Below are 25,586 nucleotides of genomic sequence, written 5' to 3'. Positions count from 1 at the left end.
GGCTAGCATTACTATTTGTATAAAGGTTTAATGGATTAGGCAAAAAAATGAATTTCCCCTGTATCAAAAATCAGTATGTCAGCCTGAGTTACTGACTATTCACATGTTTTGAGGAGAAATTACAAGGGTTATTGCTCATATAGATAAAACCTGCATAACTATTTACTCATTTACTTTAACTCATCTTGCTAATTGTTGCATTATTTAGGATTATCAACATTGCCATTATGAGTGGCAGAAGCAATATTGCACCAGTAAACATAAGCAAGAGGAACATAAAAAGAACTTAAATTATGCTTCATTCATTTCATCACCACATACCGCAATAACCATCCATTTAAGCCAACAACTCAATACCTCCATTATTGGGCTAGTAATAACAAACACAGCAAATAACAGGAAGTGGAAAAATTCATATACCTGATCCTAAGGTACTTCTATTTTGACCAAACATTTCTGCTGTAGTCAATTACATTATGATTTAGGAGAAAGAAAGGGGAAGATAAAATTTGATAATTATCATGTAACGGCCTATCAGTATACTACATCCGTGACTTAGCTTGCTCCACCGGGGCACCCTGTAATAAACAGCATAAATTCCATTAGAGGCTAATACAACATTTACTAGTATATAACTATCCATCGTGAAAGAGTAACTCTTCTCAAGAGGCCACAATGAATTTTGGAATTGTACTAAAAGAAAAGGTGACAATACTATTGAATTAAAGGAAGAATAATGGTATCAAACATAGGTGTATGTTATATCAGACAAATTCATTGGTTCTGGTGTGATTTGTTAGTGATGTGTCTTGTGATCGAAAAATTACTTCAGTGAAGAAGTATCTAAGTTTTCTTGAGAAAAAAACTAGCCTAATACTGCAGCACCATCACAGTTGAAAATTACAATGCGTAAGTAGTCACACACTCCCACCTCGTCAACGAACAATTGAAATATATTTGGCTAATCAATTGAAGAATAGCACGACATGTACATGGAAATAAACAAGCATAGGTTACTAACCAGAGGAATCCCTTTGGCAGCTCTTGCAGCCATGTAGGCACAGGGCTTGAAGAATGGTCCATACAACTCTGACCATTTCTCCAATCTGGAATATATGTATTTAGATCCAAGAGAGTCGGCCCAGAATATGATACCTCCCCTGAAGAAATCAATCCCAAAAATTAAGAGCAATTATGAAGTTTAGGAAAACATGCAAAATAGTTACCAAGACAAACCTGTAAGCTGGAAAACCCATGCCCATGAGAGCAGAAATATCAAGATCTGCTGCTTTGACTGCAATACCTTCATCAAGGACACGGCATGCCTCATTCACCACTGGAAAGAAGATCATCTCAATGATGTCCTTCTCTTGTAACTTGACAAGCTGTCCAGGTTCAGATCAACAACATCAGATCCGGTAAAATGACATGAATTAAAAAAGGAAGAAAGAAAATACCTTGGGATCAACGGAGACACCGGAAATGCTCCTAGCTTTCTCAATAAATTTCTTCAGTTCAGGATCAGGACTGGCCTTGCGTCTATCATCATACAAATAAAAGCCTTTGCGAGTTGCTTCGCCTGTTAGAAGCAAGTGTTGTATAATGTGAGTCAGTGGATTTAGTATAAAAACACCAAGGAATTCATTCTTAATTGGTTATACTCTAGTTATATCTTCAAACTAATTCAGAGTTTATCTTCATTACCAGCTCTCTTATCCTCTTGCAAAAGGGGAATAAGCATTGATTTGTACGTTCGCTCAGGAAAATTCTGAACAAATTGGGAGCCAGTTGCAACCGCCACACCGAAACCAACAAGATCAGCCAATCTGCATTATCAATTATGTTACAAACTAGACCCTTCAAGAAGTAGCTGTGGATGTCAAGAACCTATCCGGGCATTAATACCTTAAAGGCCCCATTGGCATTCCAAATTTGGTCACTGCTTTATCAATTTGATAAACATCCGCGCCTCGTTCAACAAGCAAGAGAGCTGCTTGTGTATATGGGAAGAACATTCTATTAACAGCAAATCCTGTACAGTTTCCAACCACCACTGGAGTTTTCTTTATCTTCTTTGAAATATCTAACAAGTCAACTATTACTTGAGGAGATGTCTGCTTGGTACGTACAATTTCCAGAAGTGGCATAACATGTGCAGGACTGCAGAAGCACAAGTCAAATTCAGTTAGAAAGATACAACATGTGGACAAATAGTTACCAAATACAGGATACCGGATTCCACCTAAAGAAATGGGCTCCAATAATTCGATCTTGAGACTTGGTCTTTTCTCCGATCAGGTTCAAATCAATTGTGGAAGTGTTGCTACCAAGTATACAATGAGGTGGACAATACTTTTCAAGATCAGCAAAGATCTGTTGCTTCAAGGAAACATTCTCAATAACAGCCTGCCCAAACATGAAACATCAACAGTTTATGTTTTGCTGAAGCTTTGGATAACATATAATATGACGACGTAAATGAATGTCAGACTCCACAAGAAAATTTATACGGGAGTTCACTCTAGTACCTCTATCACCATGTCCACGTCTCTGAAACTTTCGTAGTCAAGAGAACCTTTGACAAGAGAGAAGGACTTTTCAAATCTTTCTTGAGTCAATTTACCTTTCTTAACACGGCTCTGTAAGTTTGCTGCACAAAAAGGAAAAACACTTACATTAGAATAGCATCACTTAGTTTTTTATTCAAAGGTGAAGTGTGATTGGTGACTAGGGAAATCCAACTGAGAGAATCCGTTCTCACCTTTAATCCTATTGATACCAGCATCCAAGAATTTTTGGTTTACTTCTTTCAATATGACAGAATAATTACTAAGCACTAAAGCTGTTGCTATTCCAGAGCCCATTAGTCCTCCGCCAAGGATAGCAACCTTCTTCACTTGTCTTGGAACCAGACCACAATCAGTAACCCCGGGTACCTGTTCATGCCAAGAGGTATTGGGAAATTCATATCTAAAGGAGATATCATCATATTCACGTCAAGCCTAAGCATTACAAATACAGCTTCAAAATAAATTGCATGAACAATCTTGTTGAACTATAATTATTCTCCCAAATATAATACTCAAAGGGTCTCACTTTTATAACATGAAACAACATTTCAGCCCTTTATATCAATTACCGTACAATCTAAAATGAAAGGCCAAATTCAGTTCTTGGCCATAATTCTCCTATATAGCCGCCACTTGGGCATATATCCCTAAGTTAAGGATGTAGTGGAGTTAAAAAGTCAGATTCGGTCCAATGTATGCACTCCCTACATGTAAAAAGAGAGAAGAGCAAAAACTCCTTGCGGTTTAATTGACAAATTCAGCACCACATGGGCTATGGGTGACCTTACAGGGAAGGGCTTTGAAACTCACCACTTTACACTTAGGAAGAGATTAGTTTCACACTCAAAGGGGGTGGTGGGAATACATCATCATCTTCTTTAAAACAAATATGTAAAAGAGAAAGAAAAAAAGTAGAAGATTATTTCTTTCCAAAACTTATATGCATTAGTTTAAACTATGTTTTTAAGCTAGAATACAAAACTTCAACAAACCTTAGTTGTTCCTCTTTGAGCAAAAAATACGTGAACTAAGCTTTTGCAAGTATCTGATTGTACCAGTCCATCAAATGCTTCAGCTTCCTTCAAAGATCAAACACAATGTCATACACATTTCTGCAATAGTAATATGTAGGGGGGAAAGTGTATACTGGAGATAGATATAACCTTCCAGAGTCCTGCACGGGGACCAGAAACAATTCCTGCTTCAATAACATCAATGCAAACTAGAGGATGCTTGAGATTAGGAGCCTGTTTTTGAGCTTGAGCGCGTGCAAATTTCAATATCTCTTTAGCTTCCCCAAGAGGTTCTAATTTTGCAGTCTTGTAAAGACTAGCAATCCATGGCCGTTGCCTGTTCAAGATATCGAGGGCCCACTGGCGTGCAGTGTTCACTAACTCATCAGGTGACACCAAACCATCTACAAGCCCTAAGTTAAAAGCTTCCTTCCCTTTCACTGACTTGGAAGTCTTGATTTAGAGAATAAAAGAACGAAAGAAATTAATTTGAAGATCATTGGATAGTCATGTTGATGTCACAACTCTTAAATATTTTATGAAAAATGGAATTCCATTCCAAATGGAGAATTGAACCAAAAACCTGTCTAGTTTGATGAAATTTGAACGTATAAGAGTCGATATGTTGTTTGATCTATCACCAACCCATGAAATCGGATAGCTCAGGTTTTAAGTTCAGTTCTTCATATTCAACAGAATCACAGAATTGAATACATAAAGAGAGCAAAAATGGTGGCATACCAACATCATTTCAAGTGCCTTTGTCAGCCCAACCAGACGAGGAAGTCGCTGTGTTCCTGACACAGTTTACAGCTCAAAGTTAACATTACAAAAGAAAGAAAAAAAATGAATAAGAACAATTACACATAGAACAATTACAGCTCAAGGTTTATTGCGTTTTTCAAATTATTTGATGTCTATGGAACATAAGAATCAAGGTATCAAGCCGTCACCTCAGGTACAAACCTTCACTTAATTAATAAACCCATTAAAAGCATTTCTACAAATTTTAAACAGGGAATAATCCAAAGAAAAAAATCATATGTATATAGATAGACAAAGGGAAAATAAGTCATACATTCATCTAAGCTAACCATGATATGCACATCAAAATTTGACCATGGTTTGTCATAATTAGCTTAAATCCTTTATCCTTAATAACTTATGATGCACTGCTCCAGAAAATATTTCTCCTTGTACAAACAGTTCTAATAGCACAACTGATGAGTAAGTGATAAGATCTCATTTCAATTGTTTCTTCAGTATCTTCACAATGCACTCAATTTCAAGGCACACACAAAATAAGTCAACTTGAAGATAGAAAGGAATTAGTTGAGTTCAATCAACTACCTCCAAATCCAGGAATTATCCCAAGCTGAAGTTCAGGTAAACCCAGTTGAGCAGTTGCAGTTGATAATCGCGCGTTGCATGCCTATATGAGAAAGAACTGTTAATATTTTGTATAAAGTACTGAAAAAACGTTCTTTTTTCTTAACAGGTAGTAACTCTTACCATTGCAACTTCTAATCCCCCGCCCAAGGCAAGGCCATCAATGGCAGCAACTGAGGGTTTCTTTGCCGCTGAAATATGAAATGAATTGATTCAAAGATTCAGCACAGCAAAAAACGAGAGAAAGAAATTGTAAATAAAGAAATTTATGAAAATCAACTTACCTTCAATTGTATCGGTGATGATTTCTATCGATATCCACCCGGGTTTTGGACGCTCTATATGAACGTAGGGAAAGGGTTAGTATAAACATAACAATTGAGAGACACCACTCCACCCAAATTAATTTGAAGTACCTTTTGCCTCTTGAACACCACCAAATGCGGAAATATCAAAACCTCCAGAAAACTTACCCTTTGCACCTAATAAAGAAACACAAGATTCAGCCATAATGCTACAGCTATAAACCAGTTTAGCAATGTTATCTCTGGGTAGCACAAACCTAACTTTATGTTTTTTTCCTTAATAGATCATCTTAGTTCTTTACAGTTTGAAACCATAGTGATTATCAAAGTAACATGAATCACAACCATATCCGGAGTAATTCTAGTTGAGGTAGAGTACTCCAGCACATTAGAAAGGTATAAATATTGTTACATAATATGATTAGTGAAACTTACTATGAACTTTTATACTGGATCCAGGACTTGATATTTTCATAGAAAGTTATTCTCAAACGGTGCTTATCTATAGGGGGGTGGCAGTTAGACCTGCATATGCCTAAAACTTAACCACAAAAAAGTAGGGAACTAGGTATTTTACTCATCAAATAGACCTGACTATTTAAATGCCATCCCTTTCCAATTATTTGAACAATATCCAACTTGAAAGCTAGTATTCAATTCAAAAGCATGTTGCAATACCTGTGACAACAATTGCCTTGACATCATCTCTCTGGACAGCCTGATCAAAACTCTCCTTTAAACTTTTCAATACTGGCGAGAGGGAGGAAACAATGAGCAACATAGTATAATCTTAAATGATAAAAGCAATGTTTGAAGAAAATAGAAAATGAATCTAAGACTTCTGGACAATGAAATATCAAGGTTTCACAGCATACTGTCATATTCTGAATTCCACAGTATCGCATGCTCAATAATTGGTAATAGAAAAAGCCTAAGCCACAATATAATCTACAAAGCTAGCTTCAATAGTCATTAAGGACAGAACAAATTGAGTAAACTATAACTAACTCTGTTGCCAATTGTCATCCACCTCATTCATCAAACAAGAGAATTACAAAGACAGACAAAAGAAACAGACAACAACAACGACAACAACCAAACCTTATTCCATGGATTAACTCTGCCATAATGTTCTATGCAGGACCATGCTTCTATCCAAACCACTTAAGTTTATTTTCTACCATCTTCTCAACTATAGGTGCTACTGTCAATAGTTCTTACTTTTATTGCTATAAGCAAGAAAAACAACATCAGTGGACTGAACAGTTGGAGATTCTAACTAGCATCATTAATCTATTCATAAGTTAATTTAATTGACTTTTTATGCAAGGAAGCACAAATACATCAAGTTTTATTGTAGCTTATGTTACAACACTATTCCCTTCAATCTGTTAAACATTTCAGATCAAATCAAAAGGGAATAATACCACACCAAGGTAACAATGACTATGTTATCTCTTATAATATTATTTCTATCTTTGATTAAAAAATCATGTTTTATTTTAATCCAATACTAAATTTATGCCTATATTATTTTGAATTACATTATTTCTGTCATGTATTATATCCATTCTTTCTTTAGGTTTTACATCACTGCATAATTCAAATCAAGCTGACAAATGATGAGGAAATAATCAAACAACTGTAACTACAAGCATCACAAACACCATATCTCAAGTTTTCATAATGATTAATCGGTGTTCAGCTAAGAAACAGATCAAAGAATAGAAACAAGGAATTAAAACTAGATGATACCATCAAAGGAGAGAGAGTTGACAGGAGGATTGATAATGGTGATTATGGCAACTCCATCCGCTCCAACGTTCATAACCGTGTGCCCTTTTCTGCTATCCATTTTGATGAATTTGATCACAGGAAGTAATCACAATCGAATGCAGTTACAATGCTTTAGAGATTCAAATTTGAAGGAAGAGAAGAAGTGTCGTAAACGGACCCTTCACAGTGACTTGTTACCACTACAATTCAGGAACAACGCTAGTAATATACATTTCATATTTTTATAATAATAATAATTTTAATACTATACATTATCTTTATCCTACTACTACCATTATTACAATTTATCCATACTTTTCTATAACTAACTCTACACGCGCTTCCTAGCAGTGTTATGCACTCTATCAACTTTTTTTTTCCTTTGGCTTTCTTAAAAAAGCATAGAGCATAGTTGATATAATTTAGAGAGATAAAATATTATAAAAGTGTATAATATTATAGTGTTGATAAATATATAATAAAAATATAATATATTATCACACAATCCCACTTTTGTAAGGTAGTTAGAAATGGAAATATTGTGAATTTTATTGGATGTCATTCAAAAAAATATTTTATATTTAAACTGTATATTAAACTATTATTACTATGAAATCCATTTAGATATATACCAATGATGTAATAGTCAAAACTTCTTATTATGTTATATTTTGTTTTTAAATGAATTAAAATTTCATATTTGATTTGGTGATATATTTTTATTTTAAGATAGTTGTTCATTCAAGATTTGAAGACAAATTTCAGTATATTCTTTCGGTGCAAATATTCTGATGTCTAAATTAGTAAAAAATATAAGTGTGATATCTTAGAATTAAAAATAATGAATATTTGAAATAAATGACTTTTAACTTTTATATAAGTCCTCCAAAGTTTAAAGGATATAAATGTTTTCTCTAGTGATACATGTCTCCCAAGACAATTGTAAAGTAATCAAATAGTTATGATTATCGGGCGCTTTAGAAGGGTCGAGACATTTTTATACGATTTTTGTGAATAATATTCTTTTTAGATCATCCTCTTAAATTTGGGGGGCGCTTTAGAAGGGTCGAGACATTTTTATACGATTTTTGTGAATAATATTATGTGAAAATTGGTGCATTTTGGAATGAAGAACTTGAATCATATATATAGCATTGGACTCCATCTTCCTTCATAAAACTAAGCGATGTGAAACTTCAAAGAACTTGTATATTATATATAATCTTGGACTCTCTCTTCATTCACAAAAGTAAGTGATGTGGGACTTCTTCAACATGTATATTTTCAACCAACTCCAACAATCTCCACATTGATTAAAAATAACATAAGTTTTCATTGTCCTCGTTGACAATCATACTTCACCATAAAGAGTAAGAACATGTATATTTTCAACAAACCCCAATAGTCTCCATCTTAATTGAAAATAATACATAAATTTTCATTGTCTTCATCGACAATCATACTCCACCATAAAGAGTATAGTCACTTGAAGATACACCACTCCAAGAATTTTCACACTGTCTTCATTGACAATCATAATTTTAAAAACTATCATACTCTCTCATGAGGAATATATTTCACTTGAAGATAAACCACTTCAAGAATTTCACATTGTCATCACCGACAATCATATACTTTATCATGAAGAATAAATTTCACTTGAAACTAAACCACTCCAAGAATCTCACATTGTCTTAACAGACAATCATAGTTTTAAAAACTATCATACTCCACCTAAAGAAGTGTATACTTCGTTTGAAATTTAACCACTTCAAGAATTTTTACATGTCGAAAACCAGGTTGAAACATTATGGTGCAACTTCCTTGTTGGCAAGAAGCTCTTCAACACCCGACATAATCTTGCACCTTGTGTAATATTGATTGTATTAACACGTCTTTGACTTGAACTTTCCACGAGTCAAAAAAACGTCTTCCATCAATATTCTCTAGTCCAAACTACATAATGGAATTTTGACTACAGCTTAACAACTCTTTCATAATATTACCCTTCTTTTCTGATATGGAAGATCAAATGAAATTGCAATCATAGAGTATACTAAGAACACTTATTCCTGGATCGAATCAAAAGATTTGATAACATTTGTTGGAAAAAACAAACAAAGCATAAAAAAAGAGGAACACAACCACACCATAAGAGCATAACGTGGAAACTCCAAAACTAGAGAAAAAAACCACGACTGTTGTCAAATGACAATCATTGAATAACACTATATGAAAATTGTTACAACACATAATATACCATCAACTAACTCATGCCCCCAGTACACCTACACCATTCAAAACAAATATTTAACTACATCTCACAATACTCTAATGCAAGAGTATAAGAGAACAAACAAAGTCAAATACAAGCTTAAAGTGTTTTTGGCTGGTGCATCTTGGAATGAAGAACTTGAATCCTATATATAGCATTGGACTCCCTATTCCTTTACAAAGCTAAGGGATGCGGAACTTCAAAGAACTTGTATCTTATATATAATCTTGGACTTTCTCTTCATTCACAAAACTAGGCGATATGAGACTTCTTCAACATGTATATTTTCGACAAATCCCAACACTTCACGCTTCAGGTTTGTAATTTTTCTATAAATAATTTTCCCTAGAACCCGACTTGACTTCCTAAATTCATGCATTTATGCTTTGTCAAAATATGATGGAACTTGTTGAGTTTCTTGGTATCCCTTTGTTTTGTCACGTTGGCCCTACCTTATAGGGAATGATGGCTTATGAATGTGTGTACATAATTGACTTAGGAATTGATAATGATTCAACTTCATTTTCAGAGACCATTAATAATAATAATTCTAATAAATGATTAGGTACTATGAAATAAGATCTTAAATTAATGAAATAAAATTATGTATGGGATCTTATCAAATTCCGATGGTGCTCCGACAAAGCTCTGACGGGGTGAGTTTTCTACGTTTCTTTACAGTTTTGGATTCCTTACAATATCCTTTATTCCTTTCTAACACAATTTCACCGTTGTGGACAACTTTTCCAAATTTGAATTCAAAGTAGATTCAATGAATTTGAGTGAATTGTAGTGTGATTTGTAGGTGTTTGAGAGGTGTGATGATGTTGAGCTACACTTCAATGGAAAGTGATGAAAATTGCTCAAGGTGAAAGGTTATTTGTGCAAGTTTTCAGGGTTTCTTCAAGATGAAGAAACTTGAATATGAATATGGATTTATGAATAACTTTGGGTAGTTTTTGTGTATGAATTTGTCTGATTTGCTGATAGAAAGAACTTGATTTATAAGTCTTAGAATTAAGTTAAAGGTCACTCTAGGAATTGTGAGAAAATGCACAAAGTGTGACCATGAATTTGAATTTCATTTGGTGTAATTAGATTTGCATTTGCATTTGCATTTGCATTTGAGTGAAAACATATGCATTGTAGCGTAAATTTGTGCTTATGTATTGTGAAATTGTTTAAAGATGGATGACGTATGTATGCATGATCATGTATCGTCATTTTGGCAAAAAAGTTTGATAAAGTTTTGTCCTTTAGTGCCAAATTATTGACTTATATTGACTTTTTCTTTTATGATGTATGATGATGATTATGTAATGATGTGATGATCATTAAATGAGAATAATATTATATATTTACTATTTTTGGTGTTTCATGCATAGGATGCAAAATGAAAAAATGATACAGAATAATTTGAACTTTTTTCTATTTATTTTGTGTTAACTTATGACTTTTTAAATGATGCAAGATACATATGATGAATGAAATTAATTAATTTTAAATAATGCCCATGAAATTAATTAATTAATTTAAATGAACAGAATGTTGACTTTTAAACTTGGCTTTAGGTAACTTTAATCAACCCTTTTATTTAATGATAAAAATGATGAATGATAGTGGATGAAATGAATGATCAAAAAATTTGGGCAAAATTTAGAGTATGAAACATTTTCAATATGATGTCTAAGGAAATTGTGTTTGATCTTTATATGTTTATTGTATGAATGTAGCACATGATTCTTAGTAAGACTTATAACGATTGTGTTATCACATTTGATTGAAACACAATCGAGTTTTAAATACTAATTCAATCACTTTTGCTTATGCCATAATACTTGTGCATAATATTTACTTGCGACTACATATTCATCTTTAGCGGTACAAAGAGCAACATTATGTTGCTTCTTACTGTTTCAAGAAACTAAACAATTTCCAAACAAATGATCAGTACCAATATCACTCTTCCTATCTGATTTGCAACAAATAAAATCAAAATCAGGGAATCCCACTAAGCTACACTCGTGTCCCTTGGGAAACCAAAGACTGTGATGCGAGGTTCCATTAAGATACCTCAAAATTACTTTAACGATCTTAAAGTGGGATTCCCTATGTGACGCTTGAAATCGAAAGCACATGCACACACTAAACACAATATAGGGCATACTCATTGTTAAATAGATTAAAGATCATATGATACCTCTGTATTTGGTAATGTATATCTTAACGCCTTGTTCATATTTATCTATAAGAAAATTTGAAGTCATGGGAGTAGAGATGCTTTTTGAATCTTTTATATCATATTTCTTTAAGAACTCCATACAATACTTTGTTTGGCTGATGAACGTGCCAACTTCTGTCTATTTTATGTCTAATCCTAAGAAGAATTTATCTATCCCATAAATGACATTTCGAACTCCCACATGTATCATACCAGCAAGTTCTTTGCAAAGAAATTCATCAAAGGATCCAAATTTAATATCATCAACATAAGTTTGAACTAATAAGATATACTTTGCTTTACGTTTTATAAACAAATTAGTATCTACCTTACCACGATTAAATCATTTCTTAATAAAAAATTCACTAAGGAGCTCATACAAGCTCTAGGAATGTTTAAGACCATAAAATGCTCGTTTAAGTTTAAAAAGAAAATCAAGATTTTCATGGTTTCCGAATAAGTTTAGAAAATTTGATATCCTAACTTATGTGTATATTGTGTGAATACTGAGTGCATTTCAAATGATATAAAAATTTCTTTTTATGTAGTCAAGGGGTTCATAATTATGTCTAGGGGTGTGTTTGAATTTTGAAATCTAGATCCACCCCATTATTCTAAAATAAAGACCCAGTCAATGCGTAAAATTTTATCCAAAAGTGTGTTAGGATTTTGAATTTCGGATTCACCCTTATTCTTAACACACACAACCAAAGCATACATGCAATATTGTTCAAGGGCTAAGTTCGAAGATTAAAATTCAAACTCATTTATAAGATAGGTGGGGGTGTCTTTCTATTGAAGAGAATTATTATACAATTGGTGAGTTTGGATTTCAAAATCTGGAAAGTGCAAAGGGCATATTTGGGTTTCTACAGGGTTAGTGATCAATACACGAGGTTTAGTGAACACTACCCTTTTTATAATTGAAACAAAAGAATTTATTATTGATAAAGGCTCGTCTCAAGAGATATTTGGGCTAAGATAAAATTAGAACTAGTTCTTGTCCAACTATTATTGTTATATGAAAGGGAAAACTAAGCTAACTATGGGCGGCAATGTTGGCAACCCAACTCACAAATTCAACCCTCGCATGCTCAAACCATATTTGTCTTCTGAATCTTACAATCATGAAACACCAAAAATGACTAGTTTATATGCTATCCTTTCATCATGTCATTAAGGACCTTGCAATATGATTAAAAAAATAACACATTCAAAATAACATTCCACAGCTAAATCCATAGATAAGACCATAACTTGGGTCTCATATTGAATTGGATGTTAATATGAGTAAAACACAAAAACTAAGGATTTGAATTATGTCGGTTTTACAAAAAGGATATTTTTAAACACAAAGTATATTGCAAAGGAAAGTGAAAAGATTGGGGAATAAAATGGCATATAGAATTTATAATTGTTCACCTTAGTTAACTAGAGATTAATTAAGACACCTAACACTTGAGATATTTCCACTATAATCACACTTGATTACAAACAACCACTAAGACAATCTAGTCTTAGATTTCCTTGTCTCACACTATAATCACACTTGGTTACAAATAACCACTAAGACAACATAGTCTTAGATTCCCTTGTCACTTTCTTGTGTTACAACTTTAAGGACTTCGTTGTCTCACACTAGATGACTTTCTTGCCACACTAGAGGACTTGGGAAATAACAAAAGAGGCTTGTTTACAACAACTCACATGAATGATAAATTAAATATAACTTAGTTACAAGTGTTTAACTTGATTAAGAAAGAATAATGAATAAAAGTGAAATTGTGCCTAGGTGTTTGTTCTTCTATAAATTACATGATGACTACCCTCGTTTACCACCACACTTCCAACGTTTTAAGAACTCATGTGTTCAGCCACCTTCATGCTGAAAATTTAAGCTATATATACTGTAAGTGGATCAACTTTCTTTTATGACAAAGGTTCTTCAATTTATCCTTAGCTTTAACTTGAAACTTTTCATTTAAGGATACGACCTGAAAAATAGTCAACATGTTATTACTTGGAAAGATAATACAAACTTCGATTTTTACTTGTTAACTATTTTACTATCCATCTTACCCATTTGTTAAAAAACATGTGTGAGTTATATTGAGAAACAAGTGTGAGTTTTAAGTTCCACACTGCTTAGAAAAATGGAGTTTGAACACTTTATAAGTAAGAGGATACATACACCTATCACCTTAAGATTTTGGATGAAGATGTGGTGTTTCTCTCACTTGTTTTGGTGAGTCTTTGACCTTTAGGTGAGTATTTGACCCAATGTAAATGCCTCTCCCTCATGATGACCCGTCAATGGTATCAGAGTCCAGTTTGAGTAAGGGATCGACTCCTTGTATCGAAAGGTTTCCTGACATGGTGATCAGGTGGCATGTTCCGTTGAAGTGCCCATTATGAGATAAAAGTGTCTCTCAATGGCGGTACAAACATATGGATGAAACAGCTTCCGCTTGATGGGGGAGTATAATGGATGAACTCATACTTGAGGGGCAGATTATTGAGAAACAAATGTGAGTTGTGTTGATAAACAAGTGTGACTTCTAAGTTCCACGTTGCTTTAAAAAGTGGAGGTTGAGCACTTTATAAGTAAAATGACTCATACACCTATCACCTTAAAATTTTGGATAAATATAATGTGTGTCTCTCACTTATTTGGGCGAGTCTTTCACCTTTAAGTGAGTGTTTGAACTATTGTAAATACCCCCTTTATGATGATCCATCGATACTTTCTTTTAAAAAAATCCACGTCTTTGTTGCAAAATGAAGTCTTAAGCATATTTTAAGTATTACAAAAAAGTATACTCACATACTTACTTTGAAAAGACCTTTATTTCAAATAGGTGGATTATAGTTATTGGTGTTGGAATATTGTTGTCTTTAAAATGTAGAATTTAATAATCATATAGGAAGTTTATTTTGTAAGTATGTTCAAGTTGTTATAACATTAAATTTTTTTTTGGATGTATCGATAAACTTTTGATATTTAGTTTTTATTTGAGATATTTATATGTTAATTTTTTTGGATGTATTGATATGATTTTCATACATAATTTTTATTTGAGATATTCATATGTTATTTAGATTTTAATTAATATATGTTATTATGTAATTGGTGTTTGCAAATGAGTTTGGAGTTTGAAATGAATTTTTGAAATTGTTATGATATAATTTAATGTGATATAAAAGTGTATAATTTGTGATGAATTTTTTTAAATAAAGTTATCACAATTTAATATTTTATATTATTTCGTCTCTAAACATAATTTAAAAATTAAATTTAATACAAATGATCACATGTTAATATTAGAATAAAATATTAAGAATTCTAATGCAATATTGAGACGGAATTGTAGAATTCATTCTCGATTTTGGGATAAAATAATACAAATTCTTTCATGATATTGGGACGGAAAATATGTATTATGTTGCAATATTGGGAAGGAAAATATGAGTCGTGTCGTGATTTTTGCGATGGAATAAAGGAAATAATTTTAAAAAATACTTATATTTTGTCCCTGAATCTATCTCGATTGTGCGATGAAAGTTCAATTTCCGTCCCTAAACAATTGCTACATGTGAATTGCGAAAAAATTGTTGTCACAAATTTTGTGTCTGGTTTCAACTGGGACGAATATTTGCACTATTGTGCGACGAAAAAATCTATCTCAAATTGAATTTTTTCTTGTAGTGAATAATAGTGCAATTAGTTAGTCGTGATTGTGTCACCTTCAATGTTTGAACTTGTCCTTTATATTGGCCTTAGAAATTCTGATTTTCCAACTAATTGTTCTTCCCAATCATTTTTCTTTTGAGAATAGGGTCGTTGGAATTGCACTATTTGTACGGAATCCATATCCTTCATTCCTTGCATCGATCCTTATAATTTATTGTAGTGAAGAACGGTCTTGATGTAATCGTTTAGAGAAACTTCTCAGTGATGATACATCATAACAAGTTTTGTTAGGGTACATATGGTCACTTCCGTTTGAGTATAAATGATCATGTTTGTCTAAGTACAAATGATCATTTATTTCCTTGAGGTAGATGGTCAACCTAGTTGACTGCAATATAGATGATCATTTTTTCTGGGGACAAATAATCATTTTCTCAATTTGGAGGCGAAGATGACCACTTTTTCTATTTGGGTGGAGATGATTAATTAGTCAAGCTTATTGACTCTAGCACAAATGATTGCAACTATATTTCATGTAGATGGTTGCAAATAGTTCTACACGTGGAAACAAACACATTATATCATTAAACGTTCTTAATTATATTGTTATCATCTCAAGATTTTGAAGTCCTAAAACCTTACTCGTGTATATCTGCTCTAGAGAGTGAATCGCCAATAAGTGTGATATTTATTTGATTCAACAATCCTTGAATGCTTAGTTGACCTTGATCTGATACGATGTTGAGGTTTTACCATTCCATAGACCTAAGACCTTTACTCGCCCTTCAAATATGGATGTTTATCGATTGTCTCTCAAGACTGCCAATTACATTTGTCTTTCAAGGTAGTTGCGCACTACTAATGTTAGGTGCTATTGAAGCTAAATGAATTATGTTTTAGCCCAATCCAAAACATGTTCAACATTATCTTCAAACAGTTTTATTCTTCCTCAAAATCAAATCTATTTTATAAAAAGAAATTATATAAATATATTAAAAATTAATTATATCATTTATACATATACATTTATTTTTCCACCTCATTTACTTTATCATTTTACTTGAAGAACTCAAAATCAACTAAGTTATTTTTTCATTTTAACTCTAAACTCAAATTTAACCTATTAATCATCCAGTACTTATGTTAGACTTTACGGAACGAAGTAGAATGAAACAATGATAGATCAGAGCAAAGATTTCACTCAATTATTTAATTATTTTATTAAAAATATCTCATTCCATTTCATTCTTACCATATTCCATTTCATTTCATTCTTTCATTATTTATAAATTCAATAAAAATAAAATTTCATTAATTATGACTTTACTTCGTTCCATTTCATTCCCATGGATGGTAGGTCTACTAGAGGGTGTGTGAGTGAGTGCCCAATCCATCTCATCCACCACACTTACCATACTACTATCAATTCAATCACACTCAAAGGCAGTAAAAAGTGAAAGCATCAACAACAATAACAACTCTATTCTAAAAACCAAAAGAACCAGATTCTCATTTTCCTTTCTCTACACACCTCTATATCTCTCACACACAGTCATCTCCGAATTAGGGAAACAAAATGAGCGAGGACGCAAAGAAGCACAACATAGTCGGAGGAGCATCTCTAATGGCGAAACCCCTCCTCGAAGATCGAAAGCCACTCGTTCCATCACCACTTTCTGCATCGGCTTCTCCAGCACCACCCGCCACCAAGAAAGTCATAATCAAAAGCGCCGATATGCTCCCCGACATGCAAAAGGAGGCCGTTGATATCGCCGTTCTCGTTAGTCTCTCCTAGTCTCTCTTAGTCTTCAACATTCACTTTTTCTTCTCTCTTATTTTTCACTGTATTTTCTTTTTCTATTGTTATTGTTGTGAAATTGAATTAGGCTTTTGAGAGGCACAACGTAGAGAAAGATGTTGCAGAGACTATAAAGAAGGAGTTTGATAAGAGGCACGGTCCTACTTGGCATTGCATCGTCGGTCGCAATTTCGGTATTCCGTTTTTCCTTAATTAGATCTAATTTATTCATCTATATGCTTAAATCACTCATTCTTTACTTTGATTTCTTGTTTCTGTTCTGCAAATGCTATTGATTTTTACCAATTTCTTACTCTTGAGTAGTAATAATATTGAAAACCTAGATTTTTCTACCTACTATTTTTTTGTATTCGTTGTTACTTTGTGGCTGCTACTAGCTTATCTGGCCTAGTTCGGCAATTTTGTTCTTCACAATTACTTTGTCTTTTACTTGAATTTGTAGTTCTGTATGAGAGAATACACCTTTGCCCTGTGGAAATTCAAGTTTGAAGTTAATTAGAAGGTCTAAATGATCTTTCTTTTTTGAAAGTTAAAAATTAAATTCTCAGCACCATCAACACTTTCGATCAACGGCGTGTCTGGACACCTACACATTCCCGAATTATTACTGGTATATGTGTGCAAATTAGGGAGTTATAGCTTTTTCGAGTTATTTCTACTTGGAGATGAGTAATTCTAGAGTGGGGAACCTTGTGTTCGATCACAAGAGTATAGGAACACAGAGTATTATGTGTTCTTTGCAGTTTGCAGGTCTATTTATTTATTTTGTGTTCTTTTCCTCTTCGATGGAATAGCTGTGTCATTTTATCATTCCAATTTGAAGTCATTTCTCTTTGGTTTCCCCTCGGTGGAAAAAAAGTTTTGAATTTGTTGATTTCAGATTAGGTTTGACAAGATAGGACCTTAAGAAGTTTTAAGAGTGTTATCAAATTGAGCAATTTCTATGACTACTAGTACACCAAAATAGTTTTCATTTACAGTTTACTAGATTGTATCTTTCCGACATCCAACATTTTGTTGTTTCTATCTTAATGTTGTTTACTGCAGTTGTATGCTCTCGCCTCTCATATGGTAAATAATTTCTTCTTGAAAGTAATGCATATGCAATATATGATTCTAATTTCAAATTATGCTTTGATATTACAGAATAGAACAAACATGTGTGTCAATTTGCGATATGAATTCAAATACATCTGAATGCAGGGTTTATACTTTTAATACATTCTATAATATTGATTTTTATTTTCTGTTTGGCGTAAACCAATATGTTCTTTTTATAATAATACAGAAAAAAGAAGTCAATTCTGAATCTCCTGAGTTATTTATTAGTATGAATATGTACATAAAATTCACTACCTGCTCAACTTGAGTCTCCAACTTTCGTCATCTGCGAATGTGATTTCTATTCTGTCATTCTCCACATCAATCATAGCTTGGATTTAGCTCCTGTTTTAGATATCAAAATCATGAAGTTCTTGATGCAAGTCCTATACCATTTTTGTAATGCACAACCAAACCCATAGATATCATGCCATTTCTATTTAATCTTCTTTTTCAGACAAAACTCGGACTGCTAAAACAAATGATGATATAATTGTTTGGTTCTGCTACTAACTGCTAAGCATAATGATATTCTTTTATAGGGTGTTTCAATGATTCAAATGACAAACCAAGATGATGATATTGAAGCATGTTCATGTAAATTTCTTTCTTTTTGCAGGTTCCTATGTGACACATGAAACAAACCACTTTGTTTATTTCTATTTGGACCAGAAAGCAGTTTTGCTTTTCAAATCTGGCTAGCCTTACTTTGATGGAGACAAAAAAGGTTGACAACTAAGAGAATTGTCTTGTGATTATGCTGCTATATTAACTCTTCATCTTGTATGTATTAAATCCACGACATAAACTCATTACAAGACATTCTTGTGCTTGAATATCTAATTTCATGCAAACTGGTTCTCAAGTTTGAATATGAATCAAATCGTCGATCATTTGTCTTCTTCCCTTCGTGTATCGGTAATTCTTTTTTGCTTCTCTTATAATTTTGTTTCCATTCCCCACGTATATTATATTCTTGCAAACATATATGGTTTTCCAGATTCTAAAACCTGTGTGTACAGTGTCAAATTATCATGGATGCACTCTAGGTTGTGTGGAATGGTTTGACCTTAATCGTTCTTGATAAATACTATGATTTTCGCAAAATTATTCAGGAGAATGTTTATATGTTGTGAAAGATAGGGATTTCGATCCTCTATATAGTATAGAAACTTGAAATTTTGTCTTTGATCCAAAGATTGTATAGTTGATGCATCATGTGCAGTGAGTGTTGCATGAGATCCGATTAGGGGAGTGAGCATAAGAGAGAAAAGCAATGTGAATTCTTATTTCTATACTTTGAATAAGAAAATATTTAAGGACTAATGAAAAGAATAATGACAAACAGCGTCAAATTCCAATTACAGAGCGTAATCATATTTATTTCTGGTTGATTCCCTTTCTGTGGTTCAGAGCTGCAAATTTCAAGAAATGAACTGGCACATACAAAAGTAATATTCCAAGGTTCTTATTCCTGGTTGACTATTTTAAAAATAGATTGAATTTTGAAAACGAATATATGTGTTTCTGTGTGAATGTTATGGTGTTATATGCAACATTTAAAATTTGTTGAATATAAATTTTCCAAACAATTATAAATAGTAAAAGCTGAAGTTTGCAAAAGTTAACATTCTAGTAGAAAAATCAACAGAACATATGTATGAATCCACCGAAATAATTTGACTGGCAATGATGGTTCCACTAAAAAAAAGTCAGCCGAGACGTATCAACTAAAGAACAATATATAACTTTCTAAATTACCCTTTTCAATTTAAAACTTCACATTATCAAAAACTAATTAACAGAAGATTAAAATTTTAAAGCTTAGAACTCTCTCTATGACTTACTTGTCCCAATCAATGTTTACTTCAATTATCAACCTAATGATTTGTTTGGAATGGAATAGAAAGTTAAAAGGAAAGAAAGTGGAAGGATTGAAAGTTTGATGAATGAAAATGAGAGCACTCACATTCAAAGAATCCATTTTGATTCTTTAATTGTTTCACTAATTTCTTATTGTTTCACATTTTTCAATTTTAAACAACTCATCTACATTTTTCAAATATTTATTTAATCTACCTAAAACTTTAAAAAACATATCACTAAACACTAAACTTTACCTCATATATATATATATATATATATATATATATATATATATATATATATATATATATATATATATATATATATATATATATATATATATATATATATATATATATATATATATATATATATATATATATATATATATATATATATATATTAGAAAATTCGTTTTTAGTGATTGAATTTTTTTGGTCACTATAGCCACCGAAATTAGACATTATGTTAATAAAGTTTTAAAGGTCACTAAATCGGTCACTAAATAATATTAACCACCATTTAGTGATTGATATTTTGTGACCATAATTTTTCAGTCTCAAATAAGTGTTTGTATAAAAAAATTAATTTATAAAAATCTTTAGTAACCAAAAATTCGGTCACTAATAATTTTTTTCTTTATTAACTTACATCCCAATTTTTTCCTTTTTTAAATATTTTAATTCGTTTTCATTTTTTATTTTTTTTAGTAAAAGTTTCACATTTTTAGTTTTTTAACAAATAAAATATATATTTATATAAATAATTCGTCCATACAAGTTTCTTAATTAAAAAAAAGTAATTTTAATTATAATTAGTTTAATAATTTTTTTAAATAATATTTAAAATTTTAATTTCGTTTATATATATACAATTTTGAAAGAAAATATAACTACTAAAATTAAGTAGTTTAGTGGTCACCGTTCAAACTTTTGAAAAGATAAGGGTGTTGGTTTGATTCTTGAATATGGCAAATCTTTTGATTTTATTTTAAGTTATTTAGTTAAATGAAATGGTACATATATATATATATATATATATATATATATATATATATATATATATATATATATATATATATGGATTAAGCTAATGCTTCATCCATCTATTTGTAATGTCTGTAGAGACAATATGAAGCATATATCTCATAATATAGTATCCACAATAATAGCCGTTGGGTTATTTTTGCCACTATAAATAATTTCACATATTTATATCAATACTTACTTTTGGATATAAAAAGTTTGGGTTTTTACCAAGTAAAATTCGTTTGATTGCATTATGTTCCTCCATCGCTCTACACATGTCAGTTAAAATTAAACATGAATAAAAACTATTAAAATCTAAATTTCAAATTTGATTATTAAGAATAATATCACTTACTCATTGAAAGCATTAATCACAACTTCAGGCATCATCGAGTGCAACGAGCAAAACACAAATATAGCATTTTTCCTTGGACATATAGAAATTAGTTGTCAATAATTACTACATAAACATTTAGAATATTTAATTATATATATATATATATATATATATATATATATATATATATATATATATATATATATATATATATATATATATATATATATATATATATATATATATATATATATATATATATAATTGATTTATAAATGAAAATACAAATTAATATATACTTACTTGCGGTAAAATGGGGTCAAATAACATTCTTTGTTCTCTTTCAACTTTTCTTGTCCGTAAACAAAGATATTATTTTTTGTCGAACTGCAAGTAAGACCGAACAAGGATAGATCTAAGAAATAATACTTATTTATGTTTCTTTCAACACAAAACGCATGCTTGAACCTACAAGAGTCAAATCTTTATGTTAAAGTACAAGAACATATGAATATAAATAGAAATCAACAAAAAATAAATATACTTACGAGCACCAAATTTGTAATACAGAATTGTCTAGGTACTCATCTCCCTTAAAAAATTCATAAATAGAATCCTTAGAAAGTATGAATAGCTGACTTAGATCATGACTTAATATAATACCCATGCGTGGGTCTGGAATACTTTATAATACCATTGATAGTCTCTCAATGTTATCTAGTTTTGGTGGTGTGGTTTCAATACTACTCTGGTTGGCAGAAAAACTTTCGTTCATGTTTGTAATACCCGTAACTTTCTCAACTACATTCTCATGAATTTCCACCTGATTTGAATTTATGTGGTTGAGTACACCCAGCGAATTCAATTTCTGCACCATAAAAATAACATGAATATAATACAAAATTAAAATACACAAACAATAATAACAACAACATACAACTTATACCTCAAGCACATCGCGGGTATATTTCTCGTACATCTTCTCAAGATCCTCCTCGACCATCCTTTTTCACTCCTCATCGACCTTCCTCTTTCGCTCCTCTTGCTCCTTCTGAACACTCTCCCACACCTTATGTAACAACCTCTCTCTCTCTCTCTCTCTTTCCTCCTCCAAGATCCTCTCTCGCTCCTCCTTCCACATATCCCTTTCCTCCTCTAACATCATTCGTTCCTCCATCCACTTCTCCCTTTCCTCCCTTAACTTAACAACAATAATCTCTTCAATCACTCTCTTACCATTTTCTTCTCTAGATGATTTAGATGGTCCAAAATATAACTTGAAGCCAACGCCTCTTCCAAGACCACAGACATGTCCAAGATGCTCTTCGATTCCAATCGCTTATACCAAGATGTCATGACGATCTTGTGAAGCAAAGAGGTTGGCTTTATTTTGTTCAACCAGACCATCCTACAACACATATGAAATTTCATCTTTATTAAATTGATTTAATCAAAATAAATATTCTTGAAAAAAGTATCTACTTACAATCTTTTGAGCCGCTTCGCATGTAATATCTAATGTGAAGTCGCTGTCTTTTCTTTGACGTGCCCTATTCCATTTCTCGTGGCGTGATGATGGAGATATAGTGCAATCAAGGCTTATAAAATCTCCTAACTCTAGTTCCATTTAATTTAATTTTTCTTCAATCATCTTCTTTTCAAGTTTTTGATATCCTCCACGAGACAATCTACGTGGATATATATTTTTAGCTCGATTTTCTTTTCCTTTTCGGTTCTTTGCCGATAATTCATGAGTGGTGCGAGACTTTACAAATTTCTCCCAAACATACTGATCAATAAATGAATACATCAAGTATGGAGGCTTATATTCAAGATCATCTTCATCTCTCAGATGAGTAATATAATCACAGATGAGATGTGTCTTAAAGCCTTCAAACACTCACCAATAATAGATATATTATTATTATTAAACAAAAATAAATGATCATATATACTTGTAAACAAATCATAAAATACCTTAACATCATCCCATATGGCGTCTTTCAAGTCCTCATCACTTTCGTTCCAACTATCTATCAAAATACTCACTTTACTTCTACATTCTAATGCAATGTAACCTATAAAATTCTCAGCATGTTCACCATAAGCCTTGTCGGTTCTTATATCAATTGTAACCGGGTAGCTAACACCATTTTCGTGGGTTTTTTTTCACCTTAGTATACATCGTGACACCTCTAATTTTTCATTTACTTTTTGTATTAACAAAGGTTGCAGCAAATGTTGTATGGGAGGTGCTTGTCGAATCGTCCATGACTATTTAAATAAACCTCAAAATGTTCAAGAGAAACTATTTCAGTTAATCAAATAACACATAGAAACATACTAACCAACGTTTCACTGAAAAAGTAAAACAAGATCAAGATAAATTGTTTCAATGAATCAAATAACACGTAGAAACATTCTAACTAACCTTTCAGTGAAAAACAAAATAAGCAAAAGAGCCTTAAATGAGTTTTGGTTGGAATAGAGATGATATTTGAGTTTTGAAGAATATAAGTTTGAAGAGTTTTGATGAGAGTGACGATGACAATCACCTAGGTTTTTTGCGAAATGAGAGTGACGAAATGACGTTTGATCTTCGATAGTAGTCTGAAGTATTTCATGCAAAATATGTGACACGTTGATTTTATATAAAAGTCGATGTGAAAGTATTAATTAAAAATATAAAATATAAAAAACACAATAGCGCCATATTCTGGGAACTCATTTAAAATATATGACGTCAATTTTTTATGAAACTGAGGGATTTGAATATATAAAATAAAAAATTAAAATGGGATTTTGAAAATAGTAATTTGAAGTTGTTGATGTAAAATATATTATCTCTCAGTTGGACCATGTAACAGACGTAAATACTAATAAAAATTATCAACGAAAAAAAGGGAAGTTGGAAAGGCGCCAAGTGAAAAATACAAATTAAGTCATTGAAAAAAAACATAAATATAGTATTTGGGATTTGAAGCGAGCTCCCTTATATCTATAGGAGTTACGAGAAAAATATCTGAGTGCATCACACGCTCAAAGATACAATAAAGTCGTCATTGAATTTTATTTATTCCCGAAGGAAAGAGAAAACATCGATAAAACCTGGGGGAAGAGAAAATGGGTAAGGAAGTCGGTTATGCAAGGGGAATGTATTAGCACCCCTCATATCTGTTGTACTCAACGGGAACCTTTTTGATTGTTCTATGATCAAATGAGTGTTACTACCTAAAGGTTACTCGTGAAAGAATAAAGGGAAAAGAATGGAATAAATAGAGTGACCGGTAAGGATTATGGTCATCATGCCTACGTATCCTTATAGTGCAATAAGGAATTCAGAGATCTGTTGTTCATGGAACTAATGGTGGGATATGAAAGAAGATTGATAAATAATGGTTTGAACCAAAGGATAATGTTGTTTGAACCCATAGGTTAGGTATATCTGAACCAATGAGAAAACTGAGATCAAGCCAAAACTAAGGGTAAACTAGCATCAAGCCAAAAATAAAGAGTATTAGTTCAGAGGATGGACACTGGTTATTTGCCCAAAAAAGTATGTATGGAGCTCAGAGAAATAGTGTATTTGTCTCAAAAAGAAAGTATATCACTAAGGTGAATGATTGGTAGAAGATATTGAATGAAGGTGGTGAATAGTGAATAATGAAAGGTGAATGGATGGAAAGAGAGAAATAATTAAGGTGCTCGCCACATATTCAGGTATTGCAGGAACCCAAAAAGCAAAATAACTCTAAACCAAAGAGTAAATAAACATCAAGTCAAAAGCAAAGGTATGAAATGTTTGGCATAAAGACAAACAACTTTAAAGGTGGGAACTGGTTATTTTCCATAAAAGGGTATGTATGAAATCCAAAGAAAAAATGGTATTTGGTCCAAGAAGAAAGTATATCACTGTCGGGGAACATATAATCTGAAATCAAAAGATAATGGTATTATTGGATCCATGAAGGAATAAACTCTGAACCAAAGAGTAAACATGCATCAAGCTAAAAAAACAAAGGAATGAAATGTTTTACATCAAGACAAACAACTCTTGGTTCAAAGGATGGACACTAGCTATTTGCCCAAAAAGTATACGTGGAATCCAAAGGGAAAAGGTATTCGATTCCAAAAAAGAAGACAATATAACATTATTAAGGGATGATAAATGATGTTGCCTAAGACTTGGCAGTCA

General features: G+C 32.0%; 2 protein-coding genes across 2 annotated transcripts; one reads left to right on the top strand and one right to left on the bottom strand.

Annotated features, from left to right (window-relative positions):
- Positions 1-276: 276 nt before the first annotated feature.
- On the bottom strand, positions 277-7,317 carry LOC127073286 (glyoxysomal fatty acid beta-oxidation multifunctional protein MFP-a). The gene is made up of 18 exons (XM_051014432.1): positions 7,033-7,317; positions 5,956-6,027; positions 5,389-5,454; positions 5,257-5,310; positions 5,096-5,163; positions 4,934-5,015; positions 4,325-4,380; positions 3,734-4,036; positions 3,563-3,649; positions 2,762-2,936; positions 2,529-2,650; positions 2,243-2,406; positions 1,906-2,160; positions 1,705-1,826; positions 1,458-1,579; positions 1,237-1,385; positions 1,022-1,160; positions 277-578 (listed from the first exon to the last, which is right to left on the bottom strand). The coding sequence occupies exons 1-18, from the start codon at positions 7,130-7,132 to the stop codon at positions 543-545; spliced, it is 2,172 nt and encodes a 723-aa protein (XP_050870389.1). The 5' UTR covers positions 7,133-7,317; the 3' UTR covers positions 277-542.
- Positions 7,318-16,591: 9,274 nt separating this feature from the next.
- LOC127073285 (uncharacterized) lies at positions 16,592-19,063 on the top strand. The gene is made up of 3 exons (XM_051014431.1): positions 16,592-17,020; positions 17,127-17,232; positions 18,780-19,063. The coding sequence occupies exons 1-3, from the start codon at positions 16,817-16,819 to the stop codon at positions 18,860-18,862; spliced, it is 393 nt and encodes a 130-aa protein (XP_050870388.1). The 5' UTR covers positions 16,592-16,816; the 3' UTR covers positions 18,863-19,063.
- Positions 19,064-25,586: the final 6,523 nt, after the last annotated feature.

Source organism: Lathyrus oleraceus, chromosome 4, assembly GCF_024323335.1.
Source record: "Lathyrus oleraceus cultivar Zhongwan6 chromosome 4, CAAS_Psat_ZW6_1.0, whole genome shotgun sequence".
NCBI classification, from domain to species: Eukaryota; Viridiplantae; Streptophyta; class Magnoliopsida; order Fabales; family Fabaceae; genus Lathyrus; species Lathyrus oleraceus.
The sequence above is the reverse complement of the archived record's forward strand: the minus strand, read 5'-3'. Positions and strand labels throughout refer to the sequence as shown.

Excerpts from the sequence above, each read along its gene's own strand:
- LOC127073285 (XM_051014431.1), top strand. The coding sequence starts at position 16,817 with ATGAGCGAGGACGCAAAGAAGCACAACATAGTCGGAGGAGCATCTCTA. Across the intron at positions 17,021-17,126 it reads CCGTTGATATCGCCGTTCTC|GCTTTTGAGAGGCACAACGT; the intron begins GTTAGTCTCTCC and ends AAATTGAATTAG. Across the intron at positions 17,233-18,779 it reads CATCGTCGGTCGCAATTTCG|GTTCCTATGTGACACATGAA; the intron begins GTATTCCGTTTT and ends TTCTTTTTGCAG.
- LOC127073286 (XM_051014432.1), bottom strand. The coding sequence starts at position 7,132 with ATGGATAGCAGAAAAGGGCACACGGTTATGAACGTTGGAGCGGATGGA. Across the intron at positions 6,028-7,032 it reads CAACTCTCTCTCCTTTGATG|TATTGAAAAGTTTAAAGGAG; the intron begins GTATCATCTAGT and ends CCCTCTCGCCAG. Across the intron at positions 1,161-1,236 it reads ATGGGTTTTCCAGCTTACAG|GGGAGGTATCATATTCTGGG; the intron begins GTTTGTCTTGGT and ends TGATTTCTTCAG.